At 38.9% G+C, this 21015-nt stretch overlaps 1 protein-coding gene across 3 annotated transcripts; it reads left to right on the forward strand.

Moving 5' to 3' along the window:
• The first annotated feature begins 284 nt into the window (after positions 1-284).
• Positions 285-20462, forward strand: LOC111333948 (centrosomal protein of 135 kDa). 3 transcript variants are annotated; one of them, XM_022939608.2, is made up of 27 exons: positions 285-1114; positions 2055-2183; positions 3122-3337; positions 3585-3650; positions 4863-5013; positions 5254-5327; positions 5735-5884; positions 6306-6434; positions 6725-6820; positions 7646-7708; positions 8068-8238; positions 8337-8414; positions 8515-8782; positions 9635-9789; positions 11352-11407; positions 12312-12480; positions 12910-13020; positions 13742-13927; positions 15863-15961; positions 16317-16427; positions 16543-16596; positions 16753-16815; positions 17201-17286; positions 17690-17794; positions 18072-18133; positions 18518-18693; positions 19386-20462. In XM_022939608.2, exons 1-27 carry the CDS (start codon positions 425-427, stop codon positions 19404-19406), a joined length of 3735 nt encoding a protein of 1244 aa, XP_022795343.2. In that variant the 5' UTR covers positions 285-424; the 3' UTR covers positions 19407-20462. The 3 variants fall into 3 exon arrangements, with proteins under 3 accessions (XP_022795343.2, XP_022795344.2, XP_022795345.2); XM_022939609.2 differs by having other exon boundaries at positions 18075-18133; XM_022939610.2 differs by lacking the exons at positions 15863-15961; positions 16317-16427; positions 16543-16596; ... (4 more) ...; positions 18518-18693; positions 19386-20462 and adding an exon at positions 14482-15384.
• Positions 20463-21015: the final 553 nt, after the last annotated feature.

Consider the following 21015-nt stretch of genomic DNA (forward strand, 5'->3'; position numbering starts at 1 on the left):
GGCCGATTACTTCTTTTCAGTTGAGACTTCTTTCCATGCACCGTGAAAGTTTGAATAGATATTGTAGTTTATTTATCATGCATATGTTTATAACTTTCCTATAGCATGTTCGAATAATTTTTCATCAATTTGTTTTCGATTTGCCTTTTTTGTCGATCCGTTTTATCTGTACATGTTTACCAACGAAGATCTTGGTTAATTAGCTTTGATGAAGGAATGAATTCTCCCCAGGCCAAATACAAACAGAGGCAAATTTGAATGACACGCATGCTCTATAGTGCGGTTGTTAGGACGCTGTCGTTAAACCCGCGAGTCAATTATCACTAACGGTTTTCCTCTGAATATGACATTTTTACGCAAATTTCCTTGACTTCGGCCGAAAAATGGAAAAAGCTGAATAGAACAGTCATTATAGTCTTCGGAAATGACGGAAAGAAAGTTTACCACGCTTAGAAAGCGTCTGGATCAGCTTGGCTACAGGCAAGCTTTGGGGATTGAATCTGTTCCTTTAGTGGAGAAGTTGTTTAGCGATCTTGTTCATACGACAGAAAGCTTAAAAAATGTTAAACTTCAACTGGGAAAGCAGGAGAAGGAAAGAACAGTTTACGAAGATAACGTGGAGCCATATAGAAGTGATAATGCAAAACTGGTTAAAGAAAACAATGAACTTCATCTGCAGCTCATAAAACTACGAGAGGAAACTGATCAGGTTATTAGAGATCTGAAAACCAGCGTACGAAAGTTAGAACATGAAAATGCGGACCTGAAATTTTTAAATACACAATATGTGCATAAAGTGAAGGCTTTGGAAAAGGAAAACAAGTCGAAAACTGAAAGGATACAGGACTTACAAGAGAAAAATTTGCATGCAGTTGTTGAAACTCCAGGCGGACGAAGGAAACAGATACCGCTTCGTCGTCAACGTATGGATATTGAAAGCATGGTTTCTCCTGCTCGTGATCTGAACGACAAGGCAGACGATGTACACGATCCGTATGTAGCAGACTTGTTAAACGTGGCTGACACAAGAATAGAAGAGCTACAAGTTCAAGTGTCTCAACTTCAGGACGAAAAATCGAGCACGGAGAGACGAAACAAGAGTCTTCGAAAACAGGTAAATTTTCAAGTGCAGTGACTTCCGGAAACAATCGGCAGAATATTGATATAAAAATTTAACATCTAGAAGCGAAATAAACGAGGTTTTTCTGCATTGTAGACCTTTATACTGTCTTTATCAATTTTCACTTTCGTTTTCTTTCATCGATTTTTATTGGTATGATTTTGGCCAACCCTTCAAGTTGTTATAGATGCTTGTAATTAACACTTTTAGCTGGTATAGAATTAGAGGCAATTTATAATTGATGGAGAAACTCTCGCATAGTTTACACTTTTCAATATATGTCTTGTATGATCATTGATTATTTCAATGACTGGACTTTTAATTTGCACACCTCTGACATAACCCTCAATAATTCAAAACATTAAGCTATTAAATTTTTAATTAAATTTCTACCTTTCATATAAGTCACCTAAAAATGAAATTATCTTACATCTGAAAATTATCATAATTGAAAGCTTGCTCAATGTCACCTGGTTTTTCCTCTTACATTTTCAAGGTGAATTCCAAATTAACTATGAAATTAAATTATTGTTTAACTTTGCATAGATTAGCTTGGATGTTTAAATGAAATATTTACCCTGCCCTCTTTATATTATTTTGAATGACTACATAAATGCTGGGTGTCAAAAATATATTTTACAAAATGAAGAATTGTTATAGCACAGATATACTGCTATTTTAAAAAAGTGTCAGCCAAAACTTTATGAGAGAAATTTGGCAAAATTACATTGAAAAAAAAAGCAGAAGTTTTAAAAGCCATAATGATAAAAATTCTTTTTTATTCATTGACAACATGCTTTGAGTACATAACCAATTTCAGATATCATCTCTGTTGTGTACCTTTTGTATATTCCTTTTCATTTAAATGGATGATCTTGCCTTAGTATTTGTCTTAATACCCAATTTTTTCAAAAAGAAGATTCTTTTTTTTAAGGTGGAGTCTCGTGATAAAGAAATTGAGAGGTTAAACCGGCTGCTAGACGGTGGGCGGCCTGTTGATGCAGTCCTTAGAGAGGGTAAAAAAGACAGCAGTGAAAGAGTTGTTGCTCATCTTAATGTTCAGGTACCTGTGTACGACCACTGCTTTGTGTGTTGTAAGAGATGTGCTGGCACGGTAGCTAACATGCTCAACTCCAGATTGCAAGGTTTGGGTTTGAGCACAATCCTGGCCAATTGATACTTTATACTCACAGTGCCTCTCCCCTCTAGGGCTGTAAAATGGGCACCAGCAAACTGATCAAAAGAAACGCAATCAGGGCTTGACACTAACAGTAGCCCACTAGCCACAGACTGGTAGAAATTCAGTTTTGGCTAGTGGTTTTCAATTTCCACCAGCCAGTTTGGCTAGTAAACAGACTGAGAATTAATTGTTGTAACATCTAAAAACAGCTAAGATGTCATCAGCCATTTGGCTAGTAAGTTGAAAAGTTAGTGTTGAGTCCTGCGCAATGTCAAAATAGTATCTATTGTATTGTTTTTCTTGCTTCAGTATTTTTGTATGGTTCAAAGTTTAGTTAGGTTACCACTTGCTGTAAATATCCTTTTTTGTATTTTAGTGAGGTTAGCAAGGGTGTTGTTTTAGCAGGAAAAACTGTGGCATGCACTTTGGCTTTGCTACCTGTCTCCATAAGCTTTTTATTTACAATTTTCTGCAAGTTTATTTGTGGTAAAAATTTTAATTTCTGGCAACCATTTAATGATCTAATCGTACATTGCCAAACGGTGACTTTGAAAAAAAGTTGAGCATGGCGACCTTTTGTGATGCTGGTTAACCCCTTAATTCCCAAAAGTGATGAAAATGTAACTTCTCCCAAAAATATACCATGCATAATTCAACAGGGGGTAGTGAGAATACTCAAAGTTATCAGGGAGCAGTTGTTTTCTTGATCTAACACCAAATTCTCACAATTATTTTGCAAGGAAATGTGATGCAATTAGAAGGAAGAATTGACAATTAGATCTTGGGTTAATTTAGCCTGTCATTTATCATTTTTCTATCAGGTGGATTATCTGCAGCAGGCCAATCATGACTTAGAAAAGCAATTAAAAGATACAGTCGACCAGAAAGTTGAGGCGACCAGGCGAGCCAATGAGCTTGAAGCAACAAATGCCGATCTTCTTCTGGAACTCAAAGATCTCAACAGACTCTCCAGACAAGTTGAGCAGGATAAAGAGAGAGATGTCATAGCTATGCAATCAGAGTTGTCAGATACAAAGGTTTGGCAATGTAAATTCTCTCTCTCTCTAATTGATACTCAACATTGCTCATCCTAGCAGTATGCAGGACGTGTGTCACATAGGAACTTCGTAATGGGCCTTGCTCACCATAGAGTCTCTGTGATTCATCATGGGGACTCAGAATTTTCTTTGTGCTTGTGACATGACAAAAAAAACATCTTTCCGTACATGATACTCTTTTACTGATAAATGAAATTTCATTTTATTATGGTCTGGATCTTTTTAGGCTCTTCTCAACGACCTTCAACATCAAGAAGGTGCTCATAGAACAGAAATGCAAGAGCTCAGAAAGGTGGGTTAGATCCCATATGTCAGGGTTTATATTGGACTGGAAAGTCCTGGAAATCTGCTTAACTCAAGCAGTAGAGTTTTCAGAATGCACATTATAAGAAATGTTTCTAGGCCATAAGGAGTATTGATTTTTAAGCTTGGAAATAAAGTGTTTAAGGCGAAATTTGGAGTCTTGGAAAAGTCCTTGGAAATTGTTTCTAAAAAAGGGTACAGACCCTGATATGTTCAGATGTCAGAACTCTCCAGAAACAGCAGTGCTAGCATTTTCACCGGCTTTTTGTTTTTGAAGCTCACCCTGTATAACCCTTAAGCTCCCAAAATCTGATTTTTAATTCTCCCGTGTGGCAGCTACACAATCCTTGTAATTTTAAGTCACAAGAATTTGGTATTCAGGGCTCGAATATTTTATTTTCAATTTGAATTATTTATTTCAGTTGTTTGGTGGAAAACCTGTAAACTAGCTTTTAGCTAAGCGTTTCTCCACGTTAAATAAATATTTTTTTTATTATTATTTTTTTTAAATCAACGGCCGCCCGTTAACCAATGGTTAGTAATTTTCAACGTATGGTTAGTAATTTTCAACGTATGGTTAGTAATTTTTAACGTATGGTTACTAAAAATGTGTCCAACTAACCCGACATGGTTATATAGTAAAATTTTCTAACATATTTAAACATTGGTGGACTTTGGGACAAAGAGCACGTAGACCCGACTCTCAGAAGAATACTTAGAATGCTCAAGTTGTTAAATCAACTTTAACTCTTTTTAGAGAATGTGCTGTAGATGTACTGTTCTTGACTAATCATGGTAAACGAGAGGTAAATAAAATAGGTGCATAATTGTCAACGTTTTAAAGGTCACCATCCAATTTCAGCTACTCTTTAATTTGTCCTAGTCGTTATTATCAAAATGTTCAATATTTGAGATATCGTAACTTGTCAGCTTGGATACCAAATTTTATAATTTGGTTTGTAAAAAAGATGTCTACTAACCCGAAGGGTTAGTGATCCAAAAATTAAATTCGAGCCCTGGTATTTAATCAAGACAACAACTTAACTTCTCTCTAAAGAGTTTGAGAAGTCTTGTTATTTGTTTGCTGGAGCATACTAACGTTAGGGCATATAGAGTGAAGGAACACTACATGTACACCTGGGTCTCTTTTTCGGATTGTATTTTAGAATTTAACTTTGCTCTCTTATTTCTTTGACATTAGGAACGTCAGCGCTTGATGGAAGAAAACGAGCGCCTGGCTGTGCTTGTGGAAAACGCTGAACAAGATGTGCGTCATGTCACAGACTTACTGGATAAATCTGACAAGGAGAGGAAACGTCTGTCAGACAGAAACGCCCAGCTTACCATCAATGGTATAAAATATTTTTAATTTTTCATTGCTCTTTTCTCTTTGGTGTTGTAATGCAATATCAGAGCGGGCAGTATTTCTGGGACATCCGAGTATCGTTGGTGCATCGCATTACTTCCCACCCCGAAATTGAGCGATAACTTTGCAATCCTAATGAGTAGCTGGGGTGTTTTACTGCAGACTAATGTTGTAGCGTGTTGTTATGATATTGCAATGAATGATGACTTTTTTTTTGTTAATTCAGAGCGGGAGCTTGTCATGGATCTAGAGAGACTTAAGTTAACCAAGTCTGTGAAGCCTAAGAAAAGTCGAGACAAGGTACATGTTACTGCCAACTTATTTCTACCAACTTGTCTAACTGCCTGCACACGGGGCTTTAGCCTTGTATGTGCTGTCAGCTTACAAATGTACGACTTGTTTCCAGATCAAATAGGAAATAAAATTGCCGAGTGATCCAGCTATAGGAATTGAGTGATTTTCCTTGACGTAAGATAGAGACACAAGTGCAAGCAAAGTGATGGAACTTGTTTGTTTTTTCTTTTCCTTTCTTGTTTTCTTTTTACATTATATCTTACTTTCGATCGTGTTGTCGGTTCATTTTTATTTTTAATCACCTAAACTTTTGTAATCCTGTTTAATTTCTCTTACGCTTGTCTCTTGCGTCCTCATCGGGCGCTTGTGAAAGTATTTTCAAGTGAATTAAAGCAAACCTTTCGTTCCGTCAGTCTCCATCTAAGATAGAATCGCTGGTTAAAACGCTAGAAAAGGAGAGAGATTACTACAAAGGTGAATGTGAAACACTTCAAGGAATGATGAGGAAACGATTATCCGCATCGCCATCGTCAAACCGCAAAGGAAGCAAGGGCAAAGGAAAGGTAAGAGTCCTGTGCAAGAGCAAAGGAAAGGTAAGAGTCCTGTGCAAGAGCAAAGGAAAGGTAAGAGTCCTGTAAACCCGGCCACCACCTTGAAACCGAAACCAAAGTGACCACCACAGCTAATCAGAACAGAGGAAGGTCACTGGGAAACCAATCCCAAAGTGATCTCAATAGCGAATTAAAACATAAGAAAATGTTACCAGAAGCCAATGAGGACTCTCGCAGTTACGACAAACAAACTATTTGAGGCGCGGGAAAACACGTGTGGCCAAGTTGCGATTGGTTTTTGTTTTAAGTTTTTTGTGTGTGAACCAGTTACAGAGCGGAGTGGAGCAAAACAATTGAAAATTGCCTTGGGAAAACGCTGTTTCGTTGAAGGCTCATTTACAGTTCTTTTGAAACATTGTTTTTTTATTTGCAGACGCTAGGACATTTAGAAAGCATGACACTGCTTTTGCAGGAGGAAAGAGACTTTTACAAACGAGAATGTGAACTTCTCAGAAATATGAAGGAGAAGAGCGTGTTAATGTCACCTCCGACACGAGAAAGGGTATTGGGTTTATCTACTTTATTAAGTCCACTTTTCGTTTGTTTCACAAAACCAGAGTTAAAGAAATCGCAACGGCCAAACGTAGCAAAGTATGGCCTTAATAACAGCGCCATAAATGTCCAGTTTAGTAAGAGGCCCAACGCGTACCTTGTCCCATCAGCAACTTAATCAAACTGCTTTTAGCTAATCACGTTCGAGAATGTTTGTCATGATTTCGTTAATCAAGGAAAGATATCGTGGTTCTTGTCTTTACCCAGATTTTCACCAACCCTTTTTTAATGTTGTTCCAGGTATCACGTGACAGTCCCAGTGAATTGAACCGTTTGAGGAGAGAAAGAGATGAACTCCAGTCGTTAGTAGAAAAATTCGAAAAACATCTTACAGAGGTGTGGAATTGTGAAATGTTACATTATATTACTGTTGCTTAAAACTAGTTGTAGACGCAGTCATAGAATGATATACGCCCTTGAATCCGATCGATATACTGATACACCGACATATATCATTGACTTTATTTTTATTTTTTAAAATTACAGAAATAAAGGCCTTTGTAGCCGGCAGTTAGCAAAGCTATTCTAGGCGGGCTACCTAAACTGACACTGTATAGGCTCACACACGCACGCACGCACGCACGCTCGCTCGCTCGCTCACTCACTCACACTCACTCTCTCACTAACTCTTACTCTCACTCTCACTCACACTCACCCTCACTCACTCACACACACTCACACACACACTTTCACTCACTCACACTCTCACACACACACACTCACACACACACACACAACAAGTAAATAAATAAACGAGCAAATAAAAATAAGTAATAAATGATAGTAGTGATAATCGTGTTAAAGGCTTTGTTTAACCCTTTGACCCCTAGAAGTGACCAGCATCTAAATTCTCCTTACGATATCACCCCTGAATCACACATTAAGATCAGGAGAATATTGCAAATGATCACCCACCAGAGAAACCTTTGGTTGTAAGAAACATTTTCCTTGTCAGCACTTTACTGAGGAAACGTATAAGACTTTGGGATACTAGCAGCTCATCCAGGGGAATAAGCAACACTCCTTCCGCAGCGTAAACCAGGTTGAGCTACGACAGTAAAGCGTGCAATTTTTGCATTCAGACTTTGGAGAGATACGATAAAGGTTATAAAGTTGTTGTGTAGTTGTACGGTTGTACAATATCGCTTTTGTTAATTTTAGATTCAGGAGAATGTGAAGACATTGACGCAAGACAGGGATAATATTCAACTACTTTACGAGCAGGTTAGCGATACTTCTTTCGATTATGTGTATGGTGGTTCGTTCTTAAATGGAGCATTTCTCGATCAAGTATCGTAAAACCAACATCATCATAATGAAAATACTACAAATAATCAGATAATAGGCCAATTACAAAAGGAAACAATGAAGGATCAAAGTTAAAACGTGAAACTGGCCTCAAATGCAGAATGATCTTGCTCAACATGCAATTGGTTTGAATATTTGTAATCGGTTTGGTGGAAATGGTGGCGCGAGGTATCAGCTTAGTGGACCAAAGAACGTAATGCCAAAGATTTCTCCCGACACGTAGAAGAAACTTTCTCCAAAAAGAACACACACAAAGGTGCTTTTATTCTTCCCAGGCCACGGACGAAATCCAAAGACTGCGACGTCAGGTGTCTCATGCCCGGTCCCCTTCACCCTCTCGTGCAGCCTCGGCTGTTTTGTTACGAGTGGAGTCTGAGAGAGATGCTGCACTCGCTGATGTTCGACGCATCAATACTCAACTTGACAATCTTGAGGACAAACTTAAGGTTTGTAGCTGAAGCATCTGAGCTATGGCGGAAATTAATTCAATCCTTAACCATACTCAGGAATTTACATGCGATGAGTTTCATATCGTTTTGTTCAGGCATCTCAAGAAAGCAGTCTTCAAGAAAGACGACGTTATGAAGATAAAATAGAGCGATTGGAGTCCATGTTGGAAAAGGTAAGTTTTAATTCTTGCGCAGGTACGAAGACTTTTTAACACAGGCTTCGTTATTTGTCACTCAATTGTAATACTCTAACTGAATTATCCTCGACATCAGGTTGAGGCAGACAGAAACGAGCTGCACGCTCGAGTGACGTCACTAAGAAACATGGTGGCCAATCTCGAGGACCAATTGAAACAGTCCTCGGCTCAGCTCTCCATGGCAAAGGACTCGGCCCTGGAACTTGAATCCGAGGTCAACAAGGTACAACTAAGCGCTGACCAAGCTAATCGCACAGCGGAAGACATGGAAAGGAGGCTGAGTAGGAAAGCTGGGGAGTTACAAGCATCTGAAGAGAAATGTGCGCAGCTGGAGCGTAGATTAGGTCTGTATGCTAGGCAATTTTAAAAGATGACAAACAAATTTGTCACAAGTGTTGGGCAAAGAGCAAAAATTTCAGATCGCCACGAGGATTCTAATCTCAGACCTTCGGTTTTGTCTTTTGATATTCTTTCACTGAGCAAACCGTTTCTAAATTCGTACACTACATGTGGGTGGAGGGAAGGAAAATTGTCTTCTTCATTCTATTTATCTGCACGATTTTTAGCTGATCCTAGCAACATGCAAAACCCCTTTTGTCTGTAAACTTTAAATGACCTGCTTTACCGTAGAGATGTATCTGTAATGCAGTAAATGGCCTGAACCCGGGGGTAACATGTGAAAGTGTAGTGTGATCGTCCGGGTGAGTGTAGTCCTGAGATGGACTGTTGTCGGTGGTAGTCACTGACGTTTCGACAACCCGTGCGGAAGTCATCATCTTGACTCTGATGATAACTTCCGCACAGGTTGTCAAAACGTCAGTGACTACCACCGACAACAGTCCTTCTCAGGACTACACTCACCCGGACGATCACACTACACTTTCACAGATTTATCTGTAGCTTAGCGGAAAGGGCAGAGCGCCGTATCCGAAAGTTTGAGGTTCATTTTCTTGTGGGAGATTTTCCCTTTTTGTGTAAAGAGCGCTAAAAATCACAGTTAAACCTCTCCGCAACAGCCACCTCGAGGACAGAAGAAAGTGACCGTTTTGGAGAGGTTTAAAGGAAGGTTTGGACAGCCCGTCGGGACTGGAGAGTGGCCGTTGTGGTGAGGTCGCCATAGTAGAGAGGTGGCCGTTAGTGGAGGTTCGACTGTACCATTTTTCTTGTGAAACGGTCATTTCTTTTCGTTCCTTTAGAGGAAAATGAGAAGAGAAACGAAGAGCAGAGTTTTGAAACTGCTGAGATAAAAGCCAGTCTGAAATCATTGGATCGAGAGAGAGATGACCTACAACAACAGGTGGACGAGAAAACGGAAGAGATCATGCAAATGGAAGCAAAGAAAATACAACTGGTTAGTTTGACATTACACATAGGAACTACAGGGAAGTTTGTATTCACCTGTGAAAGTGACGATCATTCAATCTCGCCTTATAACAGCACCTTGAAGCAAACAACAAGGTCACGAGAATAACGAAAATGATCGCCATCTTAAGAGGCATTTGACGAAGGGCCCTTCGCTCTAACGAAGGGCTAACGCTCGAAACGTCAGCTTTTAAATCTTTACGGTGGCCAATTTACAATTTCAGCTTAGTTGATATAAGCAAATTATCTTGATTGTTGAACGAGTTCTCCTTGTCAGCGCATTAGAAAATGTATAGAAAACTATATGAAGAATATGCGCACTGATGTTAGGTTGTAAAGAATTCCATTTCAAGAAAACACCCTGTTTCGAGCGGACATCAGTTATAGTCCATATTTATTTCTCACATCTTAACCGTAGATTAAGTGAACCTTTATCCTGCGGACACCTGTTTCGCAGAGTGAAACCCATCGCGCAAAAATCAATCCAACAAAATAGGAAGCAAAACATCGATGCCATATATGACTCAGTCATTTATGATCCAGTAACAACTAGATTTTTCGGAGTCGTAAGCCAGAGAACTGTCATTGTAACTATTTGGTTTTGTGGCTTTTGCACGGGACTTTGACAATCTAGTTTCTCTCCATGTTAGCGTCGCAGTCTTATGCTAATCGGCCTTTTTTGCTCTCCAATAAGAAAGAATTATGTTTTCTTACTTCCTACCTAGTAAAGGCAAACGAATTGTTTGCCCAAGACAATCCACAATAGCATTTCTGGTATGAAGCGTTCTTTTTGTTGACTTTCTAGTCAAACAAAGCTGTGTTGTTAATTGAACAATTTTCCCAGGTGCTTCCGTAGTTACAAGAATTTTCGCTGTTCTTTTGTTCACGAAATTATAACATCGCAGAAATAAGAGAAGCGATCGAAAGAAAGTTTAAATTGCTAAGATACTGTTTGACGGATATAGAAGAAGGGTAGGAACGGCTCTAGAGCATTATTATTCAAAGGACGCTTTGCTTTGAAGATGGAGTGATATCAACAGAGTTTTTGAAACCGCAGAGCGCAAGAAAATAGTTTAGATCGTTCATTGTTTCCTGAGCATTTGTCTCTTCTATGGCGTGGTTAGCGGCATTGCACTCGTTAAATTATCTTAAAACATACGTTGATGGAGATGAGGTAAGATTTATTTACATTGCAGACTTCAACCAATCGTTCTGCAATCTTTCTGAATCTTATTACGATCTAATCTCAGTAAATATTCTAGTGCTTCACAAGTCGCGTAAAGAGAAGTCAATACTCTATTTGCGTGCGACAGATCTCGCAGTTGATACTGTTTAGAGTCATTATTCACGATTATGTGACTGATAAATTTTTTCAATACAAAAAAACACATTTTAGATTGAATTACATCCTTGTAATTGATCAGCTCCTTTCGTTAGGAAATTGAAGGTGGTGACTGCTCGCGGAGAATAACTAAATAAAGGGAAGGTGTCGAAAGCAATAAATATAGAAAATATGCGGTCGTTTTGTAATTTTACTTTCATTGCCTTTAGGAGAAAGCTGAGAGCGAGTTGAAGATGAATATGGAAGATGTTGAGGCGCAATTGAGGTATTCTTTCAAGTTTTCTTTGATTTGAACTGATTCAAAGAATTAGACCAGCTAGTGAAGTCTGCACCCATCCAGTGAAACCTTATTTCGGTTTTTTAAACATAAAGCGACAAGGGGTATTGATAGTCACCCTGAATGGGATGGTAGTCCATCGCAAGGTAACCCCCCCCTCCCCCAGCAATTTGAGAGGCTTCCCTGGCAACTCGCTGGTACCCAGGCTGTTACTATTTATAATCCTGGATAGAATGGGGTTCTGTCAAAATTAAGTATCTTACCCAAGACCCGGCCAGCTCTCAAACTCAGGCCTCTTCTCCGGGATAACTTAGTTTCATCAACTGAGTCGATGTAAATTGGCCACCCTAAAAGCTTTAGTCCCCACCAATAGCGAAGCTCCACTTTGTGCACATAAACATACACACACAACACACTATTCCACCGATAGCGAAGCTCCACTTTGTGCATATAAACACACACACACAACACACGATTCCACCAATAGCGAAGCACCACTTTGTGCATATAAACACACACACACAACACACGATTCCACCAATAGCGAAGCTCCACTTTCTGAATATAAACATACACACTCAACATACGATTCCTCCAATCGCCCTGACAAAGAGCTAACGCTCGATAAGTCTTAAAAAAAATAATAAAATAGCTTTTAAACTCTACGGTGGCCAATTTACGATATCAACTCAGTTGATAAAATCATATTACCTTGTTACCCCCTCCGACGCAGCACCACAGTTTCTTTAGAAACTTACCCCCTTTTTTCTCTTCTCCAAGAGCTCAGCTCGCGAACTGTTAGACCACTACGTCCACTTTCTTAACCCACTTGACGAGCTAAAGACGACAACACAAGATAATTTTTTTTTTTCCTTTTTCTGCTTGCCAACAGTCACGCGTTAGAACAAAGCGGCCTCAAGGATAGAGAAATAAAGAGCCTACGGCGCCAGTTAGATTCCAGAGACGACGAACTAGCTGAAATGACGAGAGGGAGGGAAGTAGCTTTGAAAGAGAACAGGCGACTACAGACAGATCTCAACACCATGACTGAAGAACATCAGGTAAGTGAAGGGAGTAAGCCTCTTTCGTGTGACACGTTTTCGGCGTGTTACTGATCGCGGCAGTATGCAGGGCGCGTGTCACAAATGAACTTAGTTATTTGTTAGCTCATTGTAAAGCTCTCAATAACTCAGTTGGTAAACACGGCGGTTCAATTTCAGGGGATCAATTTTGGCTGGCCGTGCGCCAATTTCCCGCGCAAAAGTTTAGTAGAAAACATATGAAACAACCTCAGGCCCTTGGATTCCGCGCGACGATTCGAATGAGCAACAGGGACTCTGTGTTGGTGAGCTGGGCCATCTATAGGTTCATAAGTCAGGATTTGCAGATGAAATAACAGAAACTCTTGGAACCTTAGAGCGGGAAAGATGTTCAGAATTTGTTTGTTGTTTCGGGAAAGACTGATAAAATAGTATGCCTTTTTTTTCCAGTCTATCCATCAACAACTTCAGGATGCTTTAGAAGAACAAGAGAGTTTGAAGGTACAAATAGCTGAATATGCCAGACAAGTGGCTCGAGTGGAAGAACTTCTGGCACAAAAGGTCAGTTAACTACGGTTAGATCTCTTCGTCGTAATATCATTGTCCTAGCAATGTTGTTTTATACAACGTCCTTGAATCTTGGATTATTTTAGCAAAATATCGTCAAGTTTTTGTGTTTGTTTGTGTTGTCGTCCCATTGTGCGACGTCATCCAAAAAGAAAGAAGAGTGTCGTGGAACCAAACATGTAATCACGTCGGCTAATGAGAACAAAGAGAAATATTATGAAAATCCAATGAGAAAACGTAATACAGGCGTCAAACGCGCGAAAACGCGGCGGACCAAGTCGTGCTGGTTTTACTCTTACATCTGATTGATTTTCGAGGTTGGCGCCAGAATTTTAGACCAGTCATAGTGTAGGAGTCAAGGGCGGGAATACGCGGCTTACCAAGTCGTATTGGTTTTATTCTTACATTTGATTGGTTTAGAGGGTTGCGTGAGATTTCTCGACCAATCACAGTGTAGAGTCAAACGCGGGGAAACGCGGCTTACCAAGTCGTATTGGTTTTATTCTTATATTTGTTTGGTTAAGAGGGTTGCGCGAGATTTCTCTACCAATCACAGCGTAGGGTCAAGCACGGGTAAACGCGGCTTACCAAGTCGCTTTGGTCTCACTCTAACACCTGATTGGTTAAAAGGGTAGCGCAAGATTTCCAGACCATTACTGGTGTGTGGTAAAACAAACCCAATGTAATCCCAGAATATTTTGACATTTGTCTTCAGGAACAAGAAAAAGAAGAGCTTCTAGAACAGTATCGAGTTCTGTCCGGTGAAACGGAGAGACTTGTCTCTGAGTCTAAGGCCTCTGCAGGACAAGTTAATAACTATCACATGGAACTAATTCAGAAAGAACGCGCAGAGATGGAACTCAGCGATAAAATAAGAAGGCTTGAGAGTGAAATACAACAGGTAGGTGACATTGAAATTGTGAGTTTTCTGCATATTTCTCGCTTTCGGGTTACATAAAATTAAGGTTGAGCGATTAGCCACGTTCTACCGTAAACCGTACTCTATATGTCATGATAAAGTATGGAATGAAACAATGTGATCAGAATATTTAAGACTGTAAGGAGCGGAAATTAGCGAGAGGGTGTGTTACATTCTACAAAGCGGTTTCTGACCCATAGAAAAACATTTCATCGTTTTAAAAAATAACGATGCCTAATATTACAAAGATAAACGCAAAAAAGGTAATTCTGTTTACGTAAATAACATGAGTAAATTAACATAAAAGAAATAGCATCATATTGAAATTCGTAAAATAAACGAGAGAAAATTCTATTACCACCGCAAAGAAAACTTCAACAGTAAAGTTTTTACTGGCTTTCTTTGTAACCACAGTTTGATCTTGTCACGCAACGCGCGAGGATTCTTGCTTTGCGGGACGGGATCATGCTATGGTCTTCAAGGAGACTAGATTTTTACCAAATATAACTTGATTTGCCTTGGAAATCTTTCATCAGGTGAGAGTTTCGCTCAGGAATAAACGGAAACTGATGAGGAGAAACTTGTTGCATCCACACATATCATCCGAGGAGTTTTCTGATTAGTAGAAATAAAATATTTAATTTAATATCTAACTTAAAGATACTGGAGACAATTTTATAAATACTAAGCATGTGGCTGTTTCTAAAATTTCTGATTCAAAATGACATTAAAAAGCACAAGCATTGTTCATTTTAATAAAGAATTACTAAATAAAAAATTATTAATTGTAATTGAATGATTTAATAAAGGTGCAATTCCAAACTTGGAAAAGTGATGAAAGGCGGTAATGAAGTATTTTACTAACTATCATTTAAAATAATACATGTATTCGGTAATTCTCTATGTCTTTTCTTTATACACATTTTGGTCTTGTGTCGAGAGAATCTTTTTAAAGAATAACAAGACGTAGCCTTTTTCACACTGTTATCCTTTCAAATTTTCAGTTCCTTCAGCCTCAAAAATATGAAATAATACCTTTATAAGCAAAGTCATTTTGGCTGATAATAATCATTTTTGTTACTCTGTGTAAGACCCGTCGTGTTTTATAAACGGCAAAATTTACCCAACATAGCTCTTTATTTTCAACGAAGAAGATCGAGTTTTACTTTGTTTATGATAACTTAAGCCCTTTAGGCTTCAGGGTTTTGTGTGTGTTTTTAGTCAACGGGTTTGTAATGCAAAAACTTTAGTATCTTAGCTCGTTTTAAGAAACTTAACAAATTAAACATGCATTTATTATAAAATAACCTCAGTACTTTGTTTTATTTGTAAGACTGAAATAAAGATTTCGCTACTACGTTTGTAATAACATTCAGACGTTTAGCGACTAATCTACAAAAATAAACTAATCATGGTTAAAATAAACGATTTAAGTGAAAGATTTTTCCAGTGTTAGCTATAAACCCTTTGAACACTTTAACAAAAGTCAAATGAATATAAGATCATCTGACTAATATGGCTTTAGAAACTCCCTACATTGGCCAATTTACCTTACTCAGACAACGACGATGCTGCACCACAGTTTCCATAGAAACGTACCTCCATGGTATAGATTCAGGTTTTGTTAAACAATCGCAGAACCTTGCCCTAATAACCGATCCCAGGGCTCAAGGGCCAATACTTCAAAAGGGAACTCGAGAAACACCTTATTAACATCTTTATTTCAGCCAATCACTTTGTGTGAGAGTAGTCTTGTGATAAAAAACAAAAGTCGTTTCCTGTAGGCTTGCTTTCCATAGATGAACTTGGATAGCCAACGAGGCGCATAAAGCCTTCGACCCCAGTCCCCCTCTCCCCCTCTTTCTATGCCTTTGCTCTTCGATGCATTGTTTATGGATCAGTTAATTATCCCATCAGTATGGAGCTTCCCATCAAGCCTACGATATTCAAGTGTCCAGTCTCACTCGGTCATTGGCGCAGATGGAGGAGCAGCTCAGACTGGCTAATGAAGACAGGGTAAGTGATAACTCAGCATGCGCAAGCAGGTATTATTTTAAAAAGCCAAAAAACCTTTTGATAACGGAAAAAAAACATATTTTTAAAGGAAAAATAAAGCTAATATAAAGGACAGTTTGTGCTAAGCACCAAAATTCGTGCTCTGACTTTTAGGTCGCCCATCTGGTAACATTTTAAGATGAATTTTGGTGACACAAATCTGCAATTTTTCATGCTACAAACTGAATACAGAGCTCTCTCAAAGTTTTAAGCAACTTTGTGGTCCTTGCAGAGAAATGTTGATCTTGGTATTTCTTTTTAAACAAGTGTTAGAGCTTTTCTCATCCTTTCGTTGTCATGGCTGTTTGATTTGTAGGAGAATATGATGCAAGATCTTTCAGCGGTCAGGGAACTTTGCATGAAACTAGACCAGACACGCGAATCTCTCTCCAGGCAACTGGCTGCAAAATCTTTAGATCATGATCAGGTTAGAATTCCTCAGCGTTAACCATTCACACTTCACGTAACAGAACAATTCGCGATTACCATAACACATTGATTGTTCGGTATGTCAGCAATTTTTTTTTTATATATATCTACAGATGCGTGAACTACTTGAAGACGCCAAGATGGAAACAGACGCACTACGGAAAAAGGTTTGGCCATAAAGGACAATGTTCTACAAAAGCGAAGATTATATTTTGTCTCATTCCTAAGGAGACATTTTCATTAAAATGATGTTATTAGGCCTATGTACGATTAGCCGCCGTCGTGCTATTCAACGTTAAATTTTTTGTTCTTTGTCGATGTAGGTGTTCTCAGAGAAAGAGACTGTGAGAAGTTTAGAAGGAGTGCTAGCAAAGCAAAGAGAAAAGGTATTTTATTAAAACTTCATGGTTATAACTCTGAAGTCCTCCAGGTATTTTCCGTTCCAAATTCCTACAATACAGGTGGTTTCTTGGCCAGAGTGCGCTTAAAGATTACTTCGTTGAAAGTTCGTCCGCCATCTTGGATTTTTAAACCTGCGGATGGTTGCGGAGAAAAAACGTTTGTGCCGAGGGAGTCGACCATAGGCGGCAAAAGGAGAGTGGGGGGGGGGGGGTGGGCTAGAAAGACAATCATTACTATTTTATTTAGTGAAGGGGTGGGGAGGGTAGGAATCAGATACAACTTTGTCCCCTCTCCCGTGACGGTGGTCTGATCAAGAGTGATTTATGATAACAACAGAATCTAAAAGGTCGGTCGGTTTTTGTTTGACAGGAGTTTGTGGGAAAGAAGTCTTTAGAAACAACTTTGGAAGAAGTCGATAGATTAAAAGACAGACTGGCCAAAACAGACGAGGATAGGTGAGATGTAAGATTGATAGGGGTCTTAGGCAATCAAAAACCAACTTCGACTTTCGGCCAATATGCACTAATTTGGATTCGAAGAGTCAGTCGCTTACGACGGAGTGTCAACGAATGAAATTTGTTTCTGTTTGATCTCTTTTCTGTTCAGCTGTTTTATATAAAATTTTTGAAATGTAACAGCGGAGCGCACGCGTAGCGGAGCCCCATAATTGTAATAACCTTTACTTGCTCTAGCAGCGGTGTTTTATCATTTTTCTTGTGTTTTGTTTTGAACTTACTATTGAAATTTTTGTAAATCGTTTTCTCTCTAATGTTTCGCGGCTGAAGTTTTTCTTGAGCGCCCTGATTAGACCTCGGAAATGGTATCAATCCATGGTAATTCTTTTTCTTTCCTCCTTAGATCTTATCAACGTCAAGAGGTCAACACATTACGTAAAGCATCTGAAAGACTTGAAGACGAAGTAGCCAAGTTGAAAAAGAAACTAGCCAACGAGAAATTTGAAAGGTGATTTATTCAGTTTGTGGGTTATTGCATCGGCGAATCTTTGATATAGTAGTCCGGGAAATCTTTCCTATGTAGAGTGCAAGGAATATAGTTCGGTTCTCAACCCACCCCTCTTGTGTTTCGGGAGTTGTTAATTCATTTTCTGGTGCCAAAGAATTTTATTTCCATAGTCATTTCACACTGTTAGAGTGTGATAGGAAACGTTTGAGAAAAGTGCACAAACCCGCTTTTATTTAAAAATGACAGGCCCATAACTTAAAATATTCCTTTCTTTAAGCAGGGAAAGGTTACTACAAGAGACGAGCAGAAAAGAACGAGATATTACAGGGTCAGCGTCCAGTAAGTATTTCTTTACCGTGTGCATAACAAATTTTTTGCGGGAACATTTTTTTTTTTCGGTGTGAATGACTGAAATTTCTGCCGGGATCATATTTTGGGATAGTTCCGTAGAACAGCGTTAAAGCCACGTAATATAGAGAAAATCCGATTCGTTAATGGCTGTTTCGTGTGTGCGAAAACGAGAAATACGGATTTGACATTTGATTCGCTTGCGGAGTTTTCATTTGACTACAAAGAAAAACAACAGCAGTTTTATTTGCACCTTAAATAAATAGATACAATTTTACAGAATACATTTTTAAACAAAAAAGTCAGGAGCAGGAAGAAAATTAAACTAGAAGAGCGCTCGTTAGATAGCGGTTCATCGCTTTTTGTCTGTTTTAGGGGAGTCACTAACAGGCCGTTACTCTCGCAACACGGAGCAAAGGTTGCATACTTCGTTTAGCAGTGGAGAATTTGCAAGACTAAAGCCCAAAGACATGTCTTCACCACTTGCCTCTGATCACAGTGACACAGGCAGACGACTGATATCACCCATTCGTAGGCGAAGTGTTGACGATGTAAGTTATATTCATATGTAGGACGTTCCTTTCGCAGAAGAACTTGTTTCCAGGACACCTTTGCTTGCTTTTTAATGTTAAGCTTTGACTCTTTCACCTAGACATCAGATTCCATATTCTCCTTACTGTTCTCTATACATTTCTTTTGGTACTGACAAGGAGAATTCGTTTAACAATCAAAGCTACTGAAGTTGGTGATCATTGTCTTAATTCTCGTGATCTTAACTCTGAATGATTCAACAGTGTAAATGTAAAGAGAAATTCGATTCTGGTCACTCTTAGAGCGTTGAAGGTTAATGACAAACTATCGTCAAAGAATCACTAGGTTGATCTCAATACCCAATTAGATTTCGAGTTTAAATTTGAAATCAAAGAAAAGTGCGAGAAGGAACTTAGTATCGAACATTTGTTTTTGAGAAAGGTGGGAAAAGGGAGGGCCGAGGGAGGTGCAAAAGGGAGGGCCGAGGGAGATGCAAAAGGGAGGGCCGAGGGAGGTGCAAAAGGGAGGGCCGAGGGAGGTGCAAAAGTCAGGCGCCATTTGAACTTGAGTGGATAAAAGGATTCAAAAATAGTGCCGACTAACTTACAAACATGTAACAACGGAGCTCTGCTCATTTCTTTTCGTGTTTTTATTTTTTTCCTTTTCGAAATTATGATGGCATCTTTCAATGGTTCTTTCTATTTCGTTTTAGGACTTTTCAGATGCAAGCTAACAAGAATTAAATAAAACTTAGTCAAAGGAGGGAACCGATCCGTTTCCAAGGGAGAGAATTTAGAATACACAAATGTCTCAGAGATATTTCACACGGGATCACACTTTCGTTACTAACCCCATTAACTAAAGAATCGACGTACTTTTTCTATGTTCGTGTACCCTTTTTAAGTACTTTATTATGTTTTATAGTGTATATAAGATTTTATCAATGGTATAACCATACGTATCAGAAATTCACGTCAAGAGTATTAAAGGCAATGCGCTTCGAATATTATTTCTATTCAGGAAATGTGACAAGAAAAAACCTGTTGAGAAAGGCGGCCGCCCCGGGTGAACTCACCACAGTCTCGACAGGCTCAAAAGAAAAGATGCGATCGCTTCTCAGGTTGATTCATTGTTTCGCTCTGAGCACAAAAATGGGATTATTGTTTGCAATTGATTTTCGTTGCTATGTGGAAATTTAAAATGGAAAAATTAGTCTGGAAGTTAAATTGATCGCTTTACTTTCGCAGCCTACCACTAGCTACAACAGAGCCTCGGGTCTTACGGTCGCGCAGGATATTTTTTTAGAGTCGAAAATGAGCATAATCTTCGTCCGCACAGCGCACGCCCAACCTATTGCTCTCGCTCGTTCCCAGTCGTCCATAAATTGTGGGCGGCCCACGCGGACGGCGTTGATGCGCGAGGTATGACAGGTTGGGAGAAGGCTTCCCATCAATCCTTTCTCATTTAGGATCCCCCTTTTTGTCGGGCTCGTTTTGATTTCTAACGGAGCCTAGTCAACTGAAAATTCGAAATAGTTTGATTGTTTCTCAAACACGAAACGGCCACAAGCGGTCCATCTAAAACTAGAAGACGGTGTCCAGCCTTTCTTACCAAAATGCAAGACTATAGGAAGTTGTCAAATGCATTTGATTACAATCCACCATGAGAAAATTGTTAGACTGATATGATGAATATTTGTAATTGAATACAGTGTTTCACGAGTGTTAGGAAATTATTTTATACATTGTATTACACTGGGAGAAATAAAGTAAGAACCCTGTTTAGAAAATTCGTAGGTTTTTCATTTATCTATTATAATGGAAATGTCAGTGTTCAGTATTTCTGTTTATTTTTTGGCGTTAATCAATGGAGTTTCAGCACAATTTCAACAGTTCAATTAGAGGAGGCAATGGGACGATCCAGAGTTATTTATAGAAGGTCCCTTGTACAGGAGTCAATTTTCAGAGACATTCTCATGAAGACTAATATCGACTTATTATTATCCAACTACACTCCGTAAAGTACAAATAAAGCCCAAAACGAGTACAAATCTCACGCGGTATTTGTACTCCAGAGAATCGATCATACAGGTTTTCTCGCATCACGTAAGCGACGAATTGGATTGAAGTTTAAAAAAAAAATGGCTGACAATTTAAATTATTTTTCTGATGACGAAGAGTCGGAATGATTGGCGAATATTTATCTAAGTTTATTAGATATTTAGACGACAATGGAATTTTATCATTTATTGAAGAAAATAGAAGCAGCAACACGAGAACGCACCAATTCCGTTCCGCTTCGCATACTTCTGTCACACACTCCCCGTAAATAAATATGCGCGA

Source organism: Stylophora pistillata, chromosome 9 (genome assembly GCF_964205215.1).
Source record: "Stylophora pistillata chromosome 9, jaStyPist1.2, whole genome shotgun sequence".
NCBI classification, from domain to species: Eukaryota; Metazoa; Cnidaria; class Anthozoa; order Scleractinia; family Pocilloporidae; genus Stylophora; species Stylophora pistillata.

Excerpts from the sequence above, each read along its gene's own strand:
- LOC111333948 (XM_022939608.2), top strand. The coding sequence starts at position 425 with ATGACGGAAAGAAAGTTTACCACGCTTAGAAAGCGTCTGGATCAGCTT. Across the intron at positions 2,184-3,121 it reads TTGCTCATCTTAATGTTCAG|GTGGATTATCTGCAGCAGGC; the intron begins GTACCTGTGTAC and ends TTTTTCTATCAG. Across the intron at positions 13,928-15,862 it reads TTGAGAGTGAAATACAACAG|TATGGAGCTTCCCATCAAGC; the intron begins GTAGGTGACATT and ends TTATCCCATCAG.